Source organism: Strix uralensis, chromosome 4, assembly GCF_047716275.1.
Source record: "Strix uralensis isolate ZFMK-TIS-50842 chromosome 4, bStrUra1, whole genome shotgun sequence".
In the NCBI taxonomy this organism is placed as follows: Eukaryota; Metazoa; Chordata; class Aves; order Strigiformes; family Strigidae; genus Strix; species Strix uralensis.
In genome coordinates, this window is record NC_133975.1 from 119,130,639 (window position 1) to 119,150,922 (window position 20,284).

Genomic DNA, 20,284 nt, shown 5'->3' on the forward strand with positions numbered 1-20,284 from the left:
TCAAATAGCACGTGGTCTTACTCACCACGATACATCCACACGCGTATAAAGCAGTACAGCAGGTGTATTTGTGAGCATAAATACTCCTACACCTCCTAGGGAAGTACAGAGCCCGATGCAGTGCTAGATGGGTTTCACCCTTTGCTGAGGCATACAGCACTGGCTGCTCCACGAAATGGGATACCAGGGTAGATTATCCCTGGTCTGCCTCCGTACAGCTGTACTTGAACTGCGTTACAAACGAAAATAGGTCATTCTCCTAGGGCCCTTAACCTACTTCTAAAACACACCAGCTAGTTTAACCAACATAGCTGGGACCAATCTTTGCACAAATAAGGATTATCCACATCCTTTCTAAGAGGAGAGGAAGGGCAAGAGGGATGCAAAAAGCATGTATCTGCTGACAAAGAGAGCATCTATTTTTTGCTAAAGAGGAGGGAATTAATTATTGATCCAGCTGGACTCGCACATCGAACTCGCTTGTCTGGAGTCAGTGTCCCTCCAATGGTTGGCTGTAAAGGCAGCAGCCTGCAGGATCACATCCCCGTGCAGAGCACCAGGGCTGCCTGGCTGGCAGCTAAACACCGGCTGTGTCCACAGGGCAAGTGTCAAGGACAACTACGGTTTAGATTAGTTAAAGATCACATCAGCTCCAGCCTCTGTTTCCATCAGCCATGCACAAATCTCAGCGGACAAAAATAAACTGTTTTTCTATTACTTGTGTTTAAACTAAAACCACATTCCCTAGTCCAGGAGGTGTGGAAGGCTGGTGCAGCCCATTTCTTTCAGTGAAAATGTCTTTTAATGGTGTTAAGGAGGCAGAGCTGGAGCCAAAAGCCGATCAGACAGAAGTTATGGTTGTATTTAATTTCTGAATGACTTGGGACTCATTTACCCTGGAAAACATCCTGCTCCCCAGGCCCACCCCACATCTGGGCAGGCACTTTGTAAAGATGTTTTAGCGTCTTGGGTATGGGAAAAAGGGATTCAGGGGGTTAAAACTCAACAGCCTATCCTGGAAATGCATGCTGGAAAAAAAATACATTCTGAAGGGTGAAATTGCCTCCTGAAGAAAGACAGGAAGGCTTCTTAGTCTTAGCCCCAGACATTCTCAGATCCTGCCAGGCACTGTCTCAGCTGTTTAGAAGGACCAGGTCAATGTTCCTCCGGTTACACCGCTGAGGACTATAGATGTGCCTTCACATAAATTGTCTATGGCTCAGCTGAAGATCAAGGATTGTGGATTCAGTGTGGATCTAAGAAACTGAGGTATATCCTCCCATGATTTCAGCCCCATCCCAACCCAGGAGTGCAAGGAAAACAGACAAGTATACCTCAGGCTCGAAGTGGATCATGCCATCCCCTCCTTTTTGCTCTTCATCAAGCTGCACTGACAGCATTTGGCCCTTTGCAGATGCACCAGCGCTATGTGATCTCCCTGGGTAAAACGCCGGTCAGCAAGGGCAGCCTGCTCCTCTCAGGCACGGGGTGACGGCCTGTGCAGGGGTATGGGGCTGGGCCTTGTAATGCTGCTCTTCCGCCTGGGGATGCCACCTTCCGAAGACAACCTGCACCTTGTTCTCAATGAGCATGCTGGCTCGTCTGGCTTTCTCCCTGCCGATACCTGAACTCTGAGGAACACCTTGGGTATATTTAGTTGTCCTTCATGACTGCACTGATGTCTGTGACTAAGGCAGTGTCACCTCAAAGTTACCTGGTCCACCATATCTACCTCCCTTCTGACTTGCTGTACTGGCCCCACATGACCATGCAATGCGTATTTAAAAAACAAACAAAAAAACCCACCAAAAACTCCAGGTGACTGCAGTACAGCTTTGGAAGAGAGCTGAAAGTTGAGGGAAGCATTTCTGTACCAGAAAGCACTCTGAGAATGAGGGATGCTTTCTGAAGGGTGCAAGCCTCAATGATTTTATTGATTTATAAGTTAAATGGACAATGCACTAAGGGACACAGCATCCTGCTTCAGCAAGGGAACAGTCTATGTGCCCTGCTGGGACTTCCCCTATTTTTTGACAGGGACAAATCCTGCCATACCCAAGATCAGTACGAGTGACTAATCACCTGCTCGATGACTCTGTGGACATGGGAGAGATCCAGGCTGCTGCTACGGGGGGAGTTGAGTTATAGGCTAAACATTGTTCTCTTACATTTATCTCTTCCTCACCTCCCCACGTCTTCAGCAGGTTTGCTCAATTCCTAAGAAAAACGCTTTGATGTTCGTCAAGATACTGAGCTGTAGCATATGTACCTTTTATTCTCGTTAGCAAAAACAGCTGTTAGGAGTGCCAACCTGTCATCTTGCTCCTTATTTAGTAGGCACAAATAAACAAAAACTATTTCAAAAGCAAAACTAAAGAAAACCCCTAAACATGTTCAAGAAAGAACTTACACTAAATGGCAGGCAATGCTTCAGCCACATAGCTAGCATTCAGCTGCCAGAAAAAGCCAAGGAAAAAGCCTAGGGGAGATTACATAGATGGGTGCAGACAGAGGCAATCCAGAAGCCCTGCGGATCCATGCAGAGTGCCCAGCCCCTCAGTGACCTTTGCTTGGGCACAGAGCCACATCCTTGCAGCCACAGCACTTCTGGACAGACTTGCATGCAAGCACCCCACAAGACAAGCAACGCCAACTTCCATCTCTCCTCTCCTTTCCTCGTGGTAAGGAGCTAGCCTGCTACAGACATAGGACTTCTTTACACAACCAAGAAGGGCCTTTTCTAGTATCTGATGTGGTATAGCCAAAGTGCAAAGTCTTATTTGTAGGCTACACTCTTCTCCTCAAGGGAAGGTCATCAGCTGTTTCACAGGTGGTGAGAGTCTAAGCTGGTAGCTGCATCCAGTTTCCCACATGCAGGGACTGGCACTGGAAAAGCTGCCCAGTTCTGCAGGGTGCAAATAAGACCTACTCCATATGCTATAGAATGCTGTGGCCAAAAGACGTTATCTTCTACTCAGTTTAAGATCTGCAGCTGGAGACCAGCAGCCACAATTTCACTGTGCTACAAGAGGGAAGAGGAGAGATCAAGACCATGACCAGTTTACTCAGTCTTTTCAACTTTCAGCTGACCTTTGGAAATGGGCCATAGGATGGAAAAATAAACACCTTCTCATCCCTCCCCACCACACTGATCTACAGGATAATTCCCTCCTCACTTCAAATGTGAGAATATTTTTAACCTTAAGTGTGTGAGGAGGACACATCACATGAGATCATTTATGCCCCATGAGATGTGATTGCTATGCCACCTGCTTGCTGACCCCAGCCATGGCACTTTCCAGGGTTTTGAAAACAGACAAATAAATGTACCCCATTGGCCAAATTATGAAAATGCAGAGGAGATTTCTTCCAGACCTTCCTAGTGATCAACAAAGCTCTGAAGTAGAGGATTATTATTATTATTATTATTATTTATTATTATTATATTACTAACAACGATATGTGCAAGCAAGCAGTCATCCAACTTCCTTTCAACCCCTTTATATGCATCATTGCCCCAGACCTCCCAAACTTAATTTCCAGTTTCCAAGAATCTTCCTCATTAATTTTCCAATCCTTTCCATTAGCTTATCAAACTGCACCTTAAAACCATTTATGTTTCTTGCCTTTACTGAGAAATTCAGTCCCGTCTTCCCTAAAGCAAATAGAAACCTATTTTCCCCCCAGAATGCGTTCATACTCAATTTACAACTGTTTGATCTTGTAACTTAAAAATATTATCAACTCTGCTTAATATTGTCCCTCACCACCACCTCACCAAATGCAATGAAGAGCAGGAGCAGAAAGGTATGAACCCCACAGTTTGGGAAGAAAAAGCCAACAGCAGTAGTCTGGACTGTATGAGGGCTTGGATGATTAAATACAAGCAAAACTGGATTAGTACAAAGTGTCAGAAAAACAAAGGTATCACATGAGCTCTTCAAGGCATCAGTTTAGCAGATCTATATGCACGTATATACACAGGAAAAATGTCACAAGTGCAATGCAGCATAGTACAGGATGGAGCACAACAACCTTCTGATAGCACAGAACCATTCACAACGAGCAAAGAAGAAACTTGTCTGGAAAACACAGGACAAATATACCAAGGCAAGTGAACTGCCACTTGTGTGGTCAGGGCTCTTTTCGTAACTAGTAAAAACTGTACTAAAGGTATTTTTTAACCCTTGAAGGTGCTACAAACACTTCTCTTAAGATCCAATGAGAGTTATAGAATCTGGGTATATAAAGCCTCAAGTAAGCTGAAAAATCAAGATTTTCAGCTTGAAGGATCTTTTATAATTTAAATTAAAATTTGATCCAAACCAAACTTGTCTTTCCTAATTCCTCACACACCATAAATACATAGAAGATGAACTACTTGAGAAAGAGTGACACTCAATATCCACCCAGAATCTTGCAACTGCCCAGTGGAACCAACATCCTTGCCAGCTGCACTACTGCTTCTCCTGACATGTGTCAGTTTTCCCACCACCACCTGTCACCTCTGTCCCGGAGCCAAGAGACCCTGGACAGGCACAAAAAAGTAAGATGAAAACACTAAAACCAAGAAAAATTAGGAAACTTGTAGATCAAAGCTATGAGTAACAACTGTGTCATTTATTTAGCTGTCAGATGTGGAAAGATACAAAGCAAAGAGCTTTGTAAGCACCAGTCTCCAGGTCTAGGACAGTCTAAGCTAGTGTCAATGCCGCTGCTGGACCTTTTTTCCAGCACTGACTATGGGGATCTTAGCTCCAGAGTAGCCATTCTTTGATTTGATGAAAGCTTTTTAACCCTGTACAAAATTTTACAGCTTCAACAAATCTAAATCTACAAATCAGTATATTCCAGCCAGAGCCTAATTTAGAGTCTTTCCAGCCACCCCTATGGCACCTTGGAAAGGATTTGTGCTTCTGTGTCCCTTAGACACTCAGAAGTAACTTGCTGAACTAGTTAAACATGTAACAAACACCAGGGTATTACATTTCTCCTGCTAATGGAGGATCACTAGGACTTGACAACTGCTGTGAAATCACGGTGCAAGTTTTTTCCTTTAACTCAGCTAGCAGTGTCCCACAGTTTTTATTGCCAATGGTCCTGACCTTAATCCCCACCGACGATGCACATATCTACATGGGTATGATGCCATGGTTTGCTGTGCATTTACATAAAATAAAGTCTCTCTCCTTTGAAGACTGCTGCAGGATTTTCAATAACAAAACCTATGTAGGAACTGCAGTTCTCGTGTACCTTTTAAAAACAGCATTTCAGTCACCACTGTCAACCCAGAGACCCAGTTTACACAGGACTGATGAAAAGAAAGGGTAACAAACACCTTCAGCATCAGCAGCTTTTGTTGGAGGTTTCCCACCCAAAAAAATAGTCACGCATGGTCTTACTTCACTCCGCAACTATGTGAAGCAATGATTATTCCTCATGATACAGGTGCTGGTTACTGAGTACGAACTTTCTATTTCTAGTTGTGTTTCCATGAGAAGAGCAAACATCCAGTTCTCCCACTTTGGGGTTTGTTGCATCACACGGCACAGTACTGCACTGCGCTGCGCAGCACAGCCCTACAGCCCTGTGGGGATCTGCAGCATCCTCACCTTCATAGCATGCACAACAGCCTCTGGTTTCTGACCAACAGGGATGTATCCTGCTGCAGGAGAAGACGCAAGATCAGATGTCATGCGAGCTGGTCCCTGTTGAAATAAGAGAAGATATGTTTTAATTCCCTTTGGGTGATTTAAGCAAGGAGGAAGAAAATATCCAAAAAAATTGAGCACTAGCTTCTCTCAAATTCAACACCCTTCAGCCACCTGCAAAGACAAAAGACACCACTACCCCTTCCTCACAAGTCACTTGATTTAATGCCATTTAAGCCTGCCATCACTCAGCCTAAATGTACTCAGGCAAGAGATCACCCTGGTTTAAAGCTACATTGATTGAAGAAACATTTTTTGCTCACTTAGGATAACTTTGTACAAGGACAAGATCAAACAGTTCTCATCCTTCTAGCCAAGAGAGCAATGCAAACAAGATGATTTTCCAGCATAAAGTGGTCATTTCTAAGAAGCTGCATTCATGAAAGAAACAGTTGGCATAACTTCATTGCTTTTCTGGCAACATTTTCACATAGACATCAAGTACCAATCTTCAGCTACAGAGAAAATTGTGAAAGCAACCTTAAAATAAGCAGATGTCCAAACCTAATGTTGGCTGGGTTTGTTTCCAAAATGCTGGCCATCCCTCCTGCATGAAGGATCTCATTGGGAAAGATGCCGAAATTACATTTTACAAAAGATTTCTACTGTCCAAACAGCCTTGTAAGCACTTTTCATAGGGCTTTCTTTTTTTAAAGCCATCCGACTTGGATGATGAGAGACACAATATCTTTATTCACTGAGATGCACCCTGCCTGTCCCTAATATTTTTGCATTGCTTTGTAGCAGTGGGAGAAATCAACAATGAAACCATTGACCAAACTCGTATTTAGTCTTCACATCCTTTAGGAAACACAAAGAATGATTATACTGGGGGCTTTTGAAAGCAAATTGGGACGGCAGAGCGGCATGTAGCACCATCAGAGGAATGCTTTCACGTACAACACACGAGGCACTCAGTTCTCATCTTTTCCACGTTTAAAAACACAGCATGTTTTATGCTTCGTCTCATCACTTTGCTTTCTAAGCCAAGGCCAGCAAGCTAGTCATGCCAGAAAGGAGGACCAACAACGGGCACTTTGCCACCTCTCATTCTTCCAAACATTTTAAGTTGTGGGGGACTTTTTACTAATAAAAGTGTTCATGTGCATATATTAAAGAAAAAGATGGGCCAATCTATTAGGCTACAGACAAAGATAGCATGAAAAGCATGGAGCCTCATAATAGCGATCTTCATGAACTGAGTTGCTGGTGTTACAAAAACTTTCTTTCTGAGAGGCAGGCATCTCAGAAAAAGGAAAATTAGACTTAATAACGCCACAATAATTCTCCAAGAAGATTTAACAGACTGCCAAAGCACAGAGACCAAAAGACACTCACAAGTTGGGCATGGTTCTGGACCTGCTGGCAGAGGGTTACAGCTTGCTGGAGCTGTGACTGCCTGGGGACATGTCCTCAGCCATCCTGTCCATAATGTCACACAGAAAAGGCAGAGGCTGGGGAGGGAGCACCAGAGACCGGGTCCAGCCAGTCTACAGCTGCCACTTAAGACTCCAAAATGGGTTACAAATTTCTCACAGAGCTGGTAAATCCAACAGAGTCCTTCCAGAATCCCACAGAGGTCAAAGACACCAATACATGCATAATTCCTCTGGCTTCAGCATGAAAGTTGCCGTCTTTCCATAAATAACCAAGATCACGACAACTGAAAGCAGAATATTTAGGAGTTTATGGCCATGAACCCTACTTGATATGGATCTTCCCCCACAGTCCTCTTTAGAAGTACACAGGGAATACCAAGCAAAGGTCTAACATCCAATATTTCTTCTGAGTTGAGAATAATGTGACAAAGTAAAATTAATTCTGCTGGATCCTGCTTCTGGCAATATTTTAAATAGTGTTTTCTGACCAAACTAGAGTAGATCACCAGGTCTCCTGCATGACAGGCAGCAGCAGCTTATCCTCACAGAACTCAAGTCACTAATGAGCTACAAAGCATTTTCATTATTATAATCACTCTCAAAATTATTCCAGAATACAAATGAAATCAGAATAATTAGAGAGAAATGTTTTCTAAAGAGCTGTCCATGCTTAACCCATCACCATACTGACAAGATAAAAGTAATCTTGCAAGCACAGTGATGCACTAGATATGTCGTATCACACAAAAAACATTCAAAGGGCCACCTTCTTTCTTGGATGAGTATCTGAAATTTGGCAAGGGCAAACAACTGAGCTTCACCTGAACACAGGTAGAGAATCTGACTGAAGAGAGAAAACTAATGTTAAAGAATGAGGGACGCAGCAAAGGAGGTAGACCCAAAACTTGCTGTCGGAGTCTCAGTAACAGATGATTTCATTTCTAAAATAGACATGATACTTGATCCTTAGATTGGAAGCCAAAGCCCCCAACCAACTGAAACAGATATCCAAACTGATGAGTGCAATGGTCAGCAATGGTCACCAAACAACCACGCTGTTGGCCTGCTATGCCCCAGTTCACAGACTGTTACTACACAAAAGGCCAAGCATGCATGTGAAGAAAGTGGGGGAGCAAGCAAAGATCTCACCAACATCTCCACTCTTTGCAATTGTAGGATGCAACAAGTAAAATTACCCACACTGCTAAGGGTGGCTTAATATTTATCATTACACTTAGCTCTTTTTGTGCAGTTGCACCCTTAAAAAAGGCTCTTTCCAGACACACAAAGGGTCAGAGTTTTATAAAGGGGGGTAAGCACTTCATTCCCACTGTTTTCAGTGTAGTTCACAAAAAAAACCCTTCAGCCAAACTCCTATCAGCTTCCTGCACAAAGGCATACATAAAGGAGGCCAGAAAAGAGGGGACGCTAGTCAGCAAGGAAAGAAATGACAACATATCCAGCAGGATGCATGGCCAGCCTTTGGAGGATGGAGGAGAGGAAAATGGGCAGAGTTCACCAATAGTGTTAGCTAAAGGGGAGGAAATGGAAGGAATTGGAGATAAGGTCAAGGTTTCTGGACTGGAAAACTGCCAACAGTGGGAGAGAAGGGAAGGAATGGGAAGAAAGAAGAGGATGTGCATTTCACCCAGCAGGAAACCAGTTCAGATGAAATGCCGGAGAGGGGGAACCAGAGATAGGAGATTGGAAGAAGGGCAGGAGGGAGGGGGAAATCTCAGGAAGTCAGCATTAAGGTAGTAGCTGAAATCACACAGATGGTGGAGATTCCTCATGCCTAAAATAGACACATTTGGAAACTGTCGCTAAGAATTACCACAGCAGCACCCCAGCACTCTAACTCAGCTACTCTGAGGACCTCCATCACTGCAGAAACACATGCCCTTCCAATTCCCTATAGCTGACATTTTCAAAGCCGCGGGAACACAACTGACTCAGCACCCAGATGGACAATAATAGCGAGGTTAATCTGGTTACATCCTAAGAAGCAGAAATTGTCCATATAGGCAAAAAGCAATACAGCGTGTTTTGGGGCATGTATCACTCTCAGTTTCCTCTTCCTGTCTGGTTTTGTCAAACATGCACTCTCCGTCTTACATGGACTTCTGGCTTTTCCACTTGCTAGGTTTTCATAGCGTTTGGTAGCTCAGAGATGGTTCACTCTTCATCCTCAGACATGTGGCTGAGGTGTCACATAATTATATAAATGAATGGTGCTAAAAGACAGCTCAGAAGTCACCAAAAAGGGTGCTCTTTTATTTGGGTGCTCTATTATTATGGTGTTGAGAAACACCATCTTGATTGTTTTTCTAGTTTGCTTCTGCTGAGGCTGAGTCATTTCAAAATGCAAAGTTTCTTATTCTCTTTGGCCTCAACTAACTTTAGAGTTGCTCCAGGTTTACAGCAGCAGAGACAAGACTGGAAGTTAGCTTGTTCAACTCATCACTTATACAAGGAATTTGTAGTTCAAAAAGAAAACAACTGTACATCTATGTTGTGGTGTCAGATGGTCACCTGGGTAGAATTACATCGCACACCACTTTCTGTTTCATCCACAGTCACAGTTACACTGACAAAAGAAGGAGCAGCCCAGAGGTTAGATTACCAGCCTAATTAAGAGTGGGGGGCTCTAAGTTATGTATCTGTTGCATTGGGGTTCCTGAGTGCTTGGAGGAAGCACCTTATCTTCCCTACACACAGGGTTTGTTGACCATTGCACCTCTGAGACCCAGAGATAGTTCTTCAAGATATGTCTTTAAGAAGCAAAAGTCCCAGGGAACCTAACGTGGAGCTGTGTGTGACCCATCCGATGCTTCATAGGTAAGTTGGTGCTTTTGCTGCTCTGCAAACCACTGTGGCAGTTCAGAGCATTTGAGACTGCTGTAGCATGGATCTGTGATGAGTTCAGCCCTGGAAAGAACAGCCCTGTCTCTGCTGCCGGGACGGCTCTGGGACTGCAGTGTCCCAAGAGGCTCCTGGTGAGGCTCCTCACATCCCTCATGGGAGGCAAGTGTCAAGTACACACATACCCAGCCCCTCTCCCAGTGGAGAAACCACGACAAGAGCTATTCCTCTGCTGACTCTGTGGAGACAGCAGTACTGAAGCACCACTGAATACATTTCCCTTTCAGCCCTTGCCTGCTCCTCCATTTCAAGCAGATCAGCACTGGATATTTCCTAGTGTCTCTGATGGGACCAACGCACTTCTCTGACCTTACTGTTCCCACGTAGCATCAGCCCTCTCCCCATTCCACCAGCCCCACATCATGTATGCCCAAACCACAAATCCACCAGGAAAGCCCAATGCTGTTCAAGACCTTCACAGAAACCTCTCACTGGAGCCTGCAGGGCTTATGGTTCAATCTCCAAGTCTGTAAGGAAATTCACAGTTCAGCTGTGTCATTAATAGATTTTAAGAAAAGAGAGAGGAACTCTGCAGTCTCTCATGCCAGAGCATCCTTGAAGCAATATGTCATGCACAAGGGATAAATCCCCCAGTTCTCTATTGCTAAGAATGACATTTGACCTGGTGACAGCCTCAAATCCAAAGCAGAAAACAAACCAAACTAGCCCCACTCACTGCTCTAGCCCAGAACCCAAAGACGATCAGCAAAGCAACAGCGCTGATGTGAGAAATAAAATCTGATGACCATAAATACTGTCAATGATCCTTTTTAATCTGACATCAAAAAATGAAAAGCAAAGGCCTCAACTTGCAGCTGCTGGAGAATATCTGCTGCTCTCTATCAAGCCACGATGGCATTGCCAGGTCTAAAACCAAGTTGCCTAATGAGTCCTAGCTGGCTCTATCTGGTTGCATGGGATGTGGTCCAGCACAGATGCTGACAAGCACTGCCGTCAATACTCCATTCCAACGTGTTTAGAAGAATAAAATTAATAGGACTCTCTGTAATAGGCACGCTGGGAACTTCTGATAATGACACACCTCCACAGAGGCAAAATAAGGCTTAAAATATGAACATTTCTTAATAAGAGTGGGAATGCTTTGGAAGACAAGAAGAAAAGAGCCTAACTGGGGATGACATGTGTCTGCTCTTTTAGAGGTTTTGGGTTAGAAATCTCAAAAACGAACAAAGAAATTGCGATAAACTATTTCTCCTTGATTCCTCCAGGGATCTGAAAAGACATCAGACCTTGGTCCTGCCATCAGTTTTCAATCTCCTTCTGTTCAATTATATTCTGTCTTTTAATGATATCCTTTCCTACCTCAGCTCTGAGAGAGGTATTCCTGATCTGCAGAAAGACTGCAAAAGACTGTTTCAAAAGCCAGAGGAGAACATCATGCTGATTTTACTTTGCCTAACAGTCACAGCCCAGGTACTGAGGATGCTTCAGACCAACATGGAGTGTGTGAGCAAGTGTCAGTGCTTCTGAACTTCACATCTTCTCCTTGCTTTCTATTAATTTTTGTCTACCATTTCAAAAAACAAGCAGACAGTTAGGATTCAAACCCGATTAAATAAACCACACTTTTCTAATGGCATACCTCAGACAACATTAAAGCTAAATGGAGTCCTATCAGACACTGTGAAGTTTTTATTGCCAAGACAGAACAAGGAAAATTACATTACAGGCAGGCACGGCCAGACAACTCACAATAAAATTCCCAGGCACGTCTATTTATCTCACAGTGGTTTTGTTTGCAGCCTGCTTACCCAGGTTTGAATTATACTTGGGCCCTACTTTAGCACCCGTCACCATCCAGGTGTTTGACATAAATAAAGGTGCTGACACTGCTCTGTAAATTAGGAACTGTTAAGGGACAAGCAAGAGGCAGTAACATGCCCACAGCAATGTGGAAAATGGGTGGCAGAGCCAGGCAGTAACATGGAAAGTTGCCATGTCTGACTGCAAATCCCAGCCCCAGCGTGCTGGCAGAATGGGGAGCGCAGCATATTCTGGTTTTGTGAATGGCACTTGTGGCTACAAAGTTTAGAAAATGCCTGCAGCAGCTCCAGCCAGAGACAGTGCTGGGGGGCAGATGGGGAAAACCAGCAGCAAAACCAAGGACCAAGAGCACGGAGCCACTCTAGCACAGGAGAAGCATCCCCAGACCCTCACAGGGAACACACTGAAGCCCCAAAGCACAGTGTCCCTGTCAGAAATGTAGCATAGGCAGCACCGAGTGCAAGCACTGGGCTCATGCAGACAGTTGGTCCATTCAGAAAGAAAAATCTCCCTTCACATAGAGATGAGGGGCATCCCCAGGAGATGACACACAAAAAAATTTCCCGTTACCACCAGCCTGAGCAACTCCCTGGGCCCCACAAAGGTAGATCAGACCCCCTCATCATTTTGCAGCCCGGGCCACATTTCCCATTCTCCGCTGCCTTGCAGCTGCAGGGGGGTTAATGGCTGAAACAAAGCGATGGTGCTGTGCAGCGCTGAAGCGTGACATGACGCCAGGCTGACATTTCGCCCTCCCTTCCTTTGAAGCCTCTTCCCTCCCTGCTGCATCTTCTCATGCCCATGGCAGCTCTGTCATTGTCACCACGCATGGTGCTCCTGAAGGGGTCCGGCTCCTGTCACAGCCTCGCAGGGCCAAGGCTACCTGAAGGCACCCTGGCAGCTGCCCCAGGGCTCCTTGCTGGCTGCAAGGAGATTTCCCAGAGTCGTGAAGAAGCGACTGGCGCTGGCTCCTCTGCAGACCACACTGTGCTAAGCGCAGCCTTTTTGCCACCCTGCTGCGGGTGAGCGCAGGACACCCCCACCAGAGCCAGGGAGCACCCAGGTCCCTACGTGTCCAGTCTGCCTGGCAGATGATCCAAAGTGATGATGACACTTGGTTGTTGTTATTCTGTGTCTACTGTGCAGAAAGCCTGGCAGCATGCAGCTCAAAACAAACCACCCACTCCCACCTTGTGCGCTTAAATGGCTGCATGGCCCTAAGTTCCCAAAGTCACAGCGGGATGCTTCACAGCTGCGAGCGCTTGACACCCTGCCACCAGGCACAGGAGAAGGAACATGACAGAGGTCCCGCAGACAGACACCAGCTCCCTGGCACAACATGGGTTCCGACCACTGGCAGGAGTGAGTGCAGGAGCCATCAGTACTCTGTATTAGCGTCTTCCCTATCAAATCAAGTGACTTTATTGCAGATGCTAATCTTCTTTGGCATTCTTAATTTGCTGCCTTTAATCATAGAGAGCAGCTGGTCATGTAAACATTCAAATCCATGAATTAACCGCTGGGTCTGCACAGGAGCCAGGCAGAGCCCAGCCACCACCTCCTGCATCTTCACAGTCTCCGAAGAGTTCAGGAAATCTACTTAAGTAACACAAAGGTCTTACACAGCCCTTTTGATTAACAAAGAAACAATTTAACTGTTTCATTTCTTTGTGAGCACAAACATCAAGGACACCTGACAAAAGAATAGCTCTTCTTGCTGGCCCACATGACACAGCACTGGCTGTAAGGGCTGTGCTGGGGCACCAAAGGAAAGGGAGGATTTGAGGGATTGTCCCAGATAGGATAAACAAAGTCAGGACATTGTTTGCAACTGGATCTCATCTACAAACAGGAAGGGTGCCTCTTCTCAGCACCGATCGCAGCTCCGGCCCTGGGAAACTCCTCGGCGCATGTGAAGCCGGTGAGCCAGCTTCCTCCGGCAGCAGAAGGGGAGAGGAGAGCGGTCGCTGTTTGCATTGGTACCAGTGCTGGGGAGCTGAAACGGGTACATGCTGTTGAAACGCCCCACCGGCACCTTCAGTTGCCCACTTGGACTTTAAAATTATTACCAGCATGACATATTCAGAGCAGCTTCAGCCCGTAACTACCTGATACAAGCAAACAAGAAATTGTCTGACTGCTACCGACAGAGCAAGCCCATGCGGTACCCACAGACAAAGTGCACTAACTCCAACTGACTCACAGGGGCACTATCAGCGTAAGTATCTTGAGAGGTGCTAGTTCTTTTAATAAAGGAACGTCAAGTACATTTGATTTCAGAAGGAAACAGTGGGTATTTTTAAGACTTTCCTGATTTTGAAGCAAATGTGATTCAGGGATGGCCCAGATGAAAGACTCTGGGTGGGTGGAGGATGCACGCAGATGCAGAAGACTTGCGCACATCTGTATTACCCTTCCAGGTCTCCCATTTCAGCCTGGCTGCCCTGGCTGTTGCTGGCAAAGCAGCCTCCTCCCAAGCCTGAGGCAGAGCGAGGGTCTGCCGTGCCCCTAACTCTCTCCCCCGACCCCTTGCCAGCCCCACACAAACACATGTGACAAGTGAGCATGAGAACCTACAGCAGATCCTCAAAGCTGATGAATTTTACTTGCCTCCTGTGGTTACCTGTAAGGGTGATTTATGAATACGGCCTGTCAGTACCTCTTTTGCTCATCAAATCCCCAAACTTTGTCATTGCCAAACTTTGTGGTGGTTGGCTGCCGTGGGGAAAAAAGCCACCCGCCGCTCAGAGCCGCTACAGTAACTGCTGATGAAGGGCAGCTGCCTTCAAAAATGGATCAGTTTGTTCTCAGCTGCTGGTAATACACTCTGAAGCTTCACAATAGCGCTCCCCGGGCTGCAAATCCCAACAAACCTTTCATTTTACTTTCCCTTCCGCAGCCGCTGTTGCCGCAGCAGCAAAACGGCTGCCTTGAATTTCTCTCTTTGTCTGCTCAATAGCATCCTGGTGGTATCCGTGCTGCCGGCAGGAAGGAGCTGCCTTCTGCCGCGCTCCTCGATCATTGTTTTCCCCTGCCTAAAAAGGGACCGTGGCCATCATCGCTGCTGGGGGAAGGTGAGAAGCAGACCTGGGGTCATCCTCCAACACATGCCAGCAGTGCTCAGCTCAACTGACAGACACAGGGACGGGGTGAGGGGATGGAAGAAGGTGGGGGACCATTGGGGCGCTGCTTTGGGCTTGGTGGAGCGACAGAAGGGGCTGAAGGCATTTTGAGAGGCTGCGATGCAACGCTGAAGCTGCAAAGAGCATTCCTGGGGATGCCAGAGGTACCGGGCAGCCCAGGGATCCCCGTGCCCAGGGGCTTTGTGCAGCACAGCGAGGGGCTGGGGGGTCCATGCTGGTGATGCAGGGTTGCTGTGCTGTGCAGGGACACCTCAGGGCCATGATAAGGTCCCCTGTGCTCTGGGTGACTCTGCAGGGGCATCAATGCCCAGACGTCCCCCCTGGCTCTTCTGGGTGCGTCTTCTGGGCACCACAATGGGAACAGAGGTCTCTGGCCATTTCAAATTTGATTTTAAAAGTCAGGTTGGCTTTAAGAAGCTGATCTATTTCTCCTCTGAGAGAGGAACAGATTTACTCCCACACAGGCTGAGGAAGAGACTAGCAGACTTGCTCTGGGTCCCCCAGTGAGACCCGAGACCAGGCTTAGGACATAGCCATGTCTCTCTGCCTATGCCAGCCTGGCAAAGGGGCCAGCTTCATCCTTCCTCTGCAGGGAGTTGAGGGAGAGATACCTCCTCACTTTTCTTCTGCCTTTGCACTTGTATTGAAGAGGATGGAGACCACCACCTTTCCAGACAGGAGGAAGGAACAGGCCTGTCACTGGGGTTGGGGTTTAGCTACTACATGCCCTCGTATCACCTCCCTTCGCCACTGCTCTCACAGGCTCAGGAGACAACCAGCACATTAGCCAAAGACTCTCTTATCATCCCTTCCCAACCCACCTAACGGCTTCCCTTTACACCTACAGACCACAAACATTTGGGTTTGTTTTTATAATAGCGTGTGTGCCATATGGCAAAACGAAATACGCTTCTCACAAGTATCGCTACAAGGCAGAGCTACAAAATGCAGCTGGTTGTGACAGTGTGGTGGGAATCAAGGGAAGGAGCTGAAGAAGCCAGTGTGCTGCAGCCAGGCAGCCAGAGCCATCTCCCAGGCTTTGCATCCTGCAGGAAACAGGCACTGATTAAAATGCAACGAGAGGCGGTGCTGGGAAGCCAGGGACTCGGCACTCCTCTCAGTCAAATGCTCTCTACCACATAACCACACTTGCTCTGCTTCTTAGCATTTTCCTATGGACCTCACTGGTTTTGAAGTAGATTTAGGGAAGAAAATGGAATTGTCTCTTCCCATGCTGGCCTGTAGCCTAAACCAGACTTCTGAAGAGATGCAGCTTTGAATACCCTAATGGAAATCTCACTTTTTTCCAGAGATACTTGTTGTAGTCCCTAGGGATGTATATAAAGGCTGCGCAATAGCACCATCATCACTGTCTTCTCAAAACAGAGAGCTTTGCTCAGCCCTAGCAGAGTGTATCTGCAGGCACTTTCCCCAGGGACTCCCAGCAACAGACCCCAGATGAGCACGGGTCCCTTCCTCCAGCCACCACCTACAGCACCTGCAGACATGTCCTCCCACACCTGGCCGGGGCACTGCTGGGAGCTCCTGCTCCTCAGTAAGGGGTCACACAGAAAACTACCGCAGTACAAACTCAGTACAAAAACTTAAGGAAGGGGAAGGTGATATTTATTTTAACATAAAACTGATTTCTCTAACATGTCACTCACACCTGCACACCTACAAACTCACACTCACGCATTCACCAAAAGGTAGATGTGCATGTGGCATGGTTGGCGTCACTATGTGTGTCACAGAGGACAAGGGACATCCACTAGCTCTGGCGTCCCTCTTCATTGACAGCAAAGAACTGGGTTTTGGACACATTTTTCACATGCTTTAGGAGTCAGTAGTTATTACAGGCTGATCTTTAACTCAGCATCTTGTTTACTCACCCCTCATAAACCCTAGGAAAGCTGCTGCCTGTTGTATCCTTTCCCTCATTTTGGGCACTTTATCTAAATCTTCCTCTCGGAACCACAGGAAGCTCAATGGCACATCCCAGCGTAACCTCGGTCCTGACACAAACCACACTTCCTGCAGCATTTATTCATTTGTTTGCTGTTGGTTGTGTCTTTGGTCATCACCACAGACTACGTGTCCCTTGCTCTAGAGTTCCTGCTGGTGTTTTCACACACACTTTCCTATTTACACTCCATCCACACTAACACTGACACTAACTCCATCCACACTATTTCCATTACAAACCTCTACAGTACTTTCACCAAAGGCAGGATTCCTATTATAAATCACGTGAACGCTAATAGTAAATTTTGAGTCTAAGCCAGCCAGGCTAGCTCTGACTGCTAGTAAAAGGCTGGTTCACGTTTAATGGTGTTTTATGCCAATGTGGATAAATGGCTTCTGCAGGCAGCTGGCTTATAAGCTTCTCAAGGTGAAGGTACCTCCAACCATACGAACATGAGCAGCCCTCAGGCCACCTTCCCATGCCTGGGCACTGAGATGTGCCTGGAGCACAGCCACAGGGCAGCAGGCAGGAACGCAAAGGTCTGCAGGGACCGTGTGTCCACGTGAACAGCTGGAGCACTCAAGAAGAGGCCAAAGTTTGCAGAGAAGAGACAGATGCAAGCTCTGGGCTGTGCCTCAGCCACCACATTCATCCTCAGCTGTGCTACAGGGGTCTCGAATGCTCCAGAAGTCAGCAGCTGAGATTTCACCTCTTAGAAAATGAATTGCTGAAACATGATTAATAGTAATAAAATAAGAGCCTTACCGCTGTGGATGGGGAATTTCCTTTTCCACCATACATTCTCCCCATGTCAGAAACATAACGCAGCAAATAGATGTGATCAAGGGTTACACGTTGTGTAGGGTGGCTTTATGGAGAGTGAGAGACCTGAGAGCTGACACCAAGTGTGGACAACTTCACCTCCCAGCCTTCACTCATCATTTGATTAGTGCTGGAGAAAGCCCATGAGAGAAACAAGTGAGCTCTCCAGCAACATTATACTGTTCCAAAAATTAAACACTGCCTTTTAGTGTCCACTCCTGGAGCATCCTGAAGCACTTGGTGCTATTTAGCTTAGTAATAAAGAACTGCCTGAAAACCATGCTATGGAATGAGTGATTTCTCACCCAATTCTTTCAAGGGATATATTGAGGCACAGAGAGGTGAAAAGAAGGTACATATGTTTGCAGGAGTCCTTCCACAGTGTCAGGCACGGCTCCCAGTCATGATTCACAGCACTGCGCCAACAGGGCTTCTCTCTCTGCAACAGCAATTACCCAAAACCTGTTATTCTCCTAAAACTCTCAATGTTACTGAAATGTAATTTCCACCTCAGTAATCAGAGGTGAAACCATATGACTTGGCAATCCAGACTCCTTGGACAATGCCAGCAAACAAAATTGAAAGGTGGTAACTCCCACCTGGTACTGATAAACTCCAGAAAAGCTCTGAGCTGGAAGAGTTTCCAGGACAGACTTAACATCACCTTCTCTGTGCACTCCAGCCACACATCTGAGACTCCCCAATGTTACTCCTCCAACAGCTTCCTGCAGTAAATTGTAGGGCTGCTAATCCGAGTGCCGTAACTCATCCCAAGAGCTGCCGCATGCACATGGAGGAGCCACGGAGGGAACACACGCAGCGCAGGCAAGACATGAATGCAACATGGGTGAAAAAATCTGTTCTAGCTACCATGGAGAACCACAGTACTGAAGACATAGCAACAGCCCGGGCTAGCAAATGCAAGCAGAAGCCCTCCAAGGATGCTTTGGGATCATTTCCATCACTGACACCTAGATACTGAGCTGGCCACTGGATCCCCAGCAGTGCACTACTTACAGGTATGTCGAAGCCAGCTCCCATACCTGGGAATCATGGCATGGGGACAGACATCATCTGGCTCAAGGCTGAGCAGGTCTGGTGGCTGCTGGTGATGGGAAAGATCAAGCCAGCCCAACCAGCTTGCCCTGGAGCCGGCCCCTCTGATCCCAGGGGAATGGCAGGTCCCAGAAGGAGCTGCTTGTTGTCACCTCCTCTTGTGCCTCACTCGAGAGTCTGAGCTCAAGGGAATCACCCTCACCTCCCAAAGGACACAGGAAGCCTCTGGTACACCATGAGATAGCTCTGGTTTGTAGTTCCCAGGGCTGGGGAGTTCGACCAGCCTGCCACCAGTTCAAGCTAACATACATGTCACACCTTCCCTTGCAATGGCCAGAGGCTTGTAGGTCAGAACTAACCCCCTGCGACTGCTTTTCATGGATATTTGGTAGCTGCAGACCACAGAGCAAATCTATAATTCGTCAGCTGCATGATGCACCACTCACTAAACAGTGCACGGATTGCAATTATGAGTGCCTTTCGATTCTGCGCCTTGAGTGTGCACTGGTGTCCATGATCTAGGATCCATTAGAAACACCAAACTGTTTCATTAACGGAGGTACGTCAGGACCATGAAGAGCTGGAGTGATGTCTGCGTGCAAACTGTGACAGTGAGGGATGTGCTGAGGAACTTCCATGAAGAGTTGCACAGGCAGTGACTATGATGACAGCTTTGGAGCCGACACCAGTTGTCCATCACTCACCTGTGTGAAGACTGTACAGGCACAAAGAGGAACGATTTATCACAAACTCATGCCTGCTGCCAAAAAAAAAGGCTGCAGAGAAAGTCAGGTACGTCTAACTGTCCTCTTTCTGGGAGGTACCTGAGATATTCAAAGACATCTGCATGAATTTGTGATTGTTATCCTTTATCACAAAAACAATCTACCATGTGAAGCCACAAACCAAAGGGATTTTGGTAACAAGAAGTAAATAAATGGCTACGTAAGTATTGCAGACAAACTGGATTTGGATCCAGAGCTAGTGTTGTTTTTTCTCTATCATCTTCCCACAAAGAAGGCAGAACAGAGCCAGGGTGACAGATGAAGATGAATGTCATGCAGCACCCAGGCCTCTCCATAAACACCAGGTGCCACCTTTTCCTTGAGGAAGGAGGAAGAGCAGGGACAAGTGGCCAGGAAGGGCTCCAGCAGGCAGCACCGTCTGCTGCCAGCCCTCATGAAGCACCGTTGAGCTGCGGGGACAAGTGCTCAGGCAGAGAAGCCTCCTGTGAGCTCCCAACTCAGGTACAGCTCCTATGCAGAAAGCTGCCAGCTGTGTTCTGGCCTGAGCCACAAGATAAATGTAAAATTGTGTTTAGCCATGCTCTTTGGGGCAACCACCACAGGGCAACTGAGCATCTCCCAGCTGGAACCAAGTTGGGGATCAAAAGCCTGAGCACAAGGCAAGCAAAGCAAAATCCCCAAAACTGTAAGGCACCAGCACAGCCAGACAAACATCTCCATGCCCGTATCTTTCTGCCCTCCTGATAAAGTCTCC

At 46.7% G+C, this 20,284-nt stretch overlaps 1 protein-coding gene across 1 annotated transcript in view; it reads right to left on the bottom strand.

Annotated features, from left to right (window-relative positions):
- Positions 1-20,284, bottom strand: part of CCDC85C (coiled-coil domain containing 85C) — a 114,513-nt gene that overhangs the window by 7,804 nt on the left and 86,425 nt on the right. Inside the window, exon 4 of the mRNA XM_074868762.1 lies at positions 5,613-5,708. Coding sequence (XP_074724863.1) covers positions 5,613-5,708 — 96 coding nt within the window. The remainder of the gene's footprint in view (positions 1-5,612; positions 5,709-20,284) is intronic.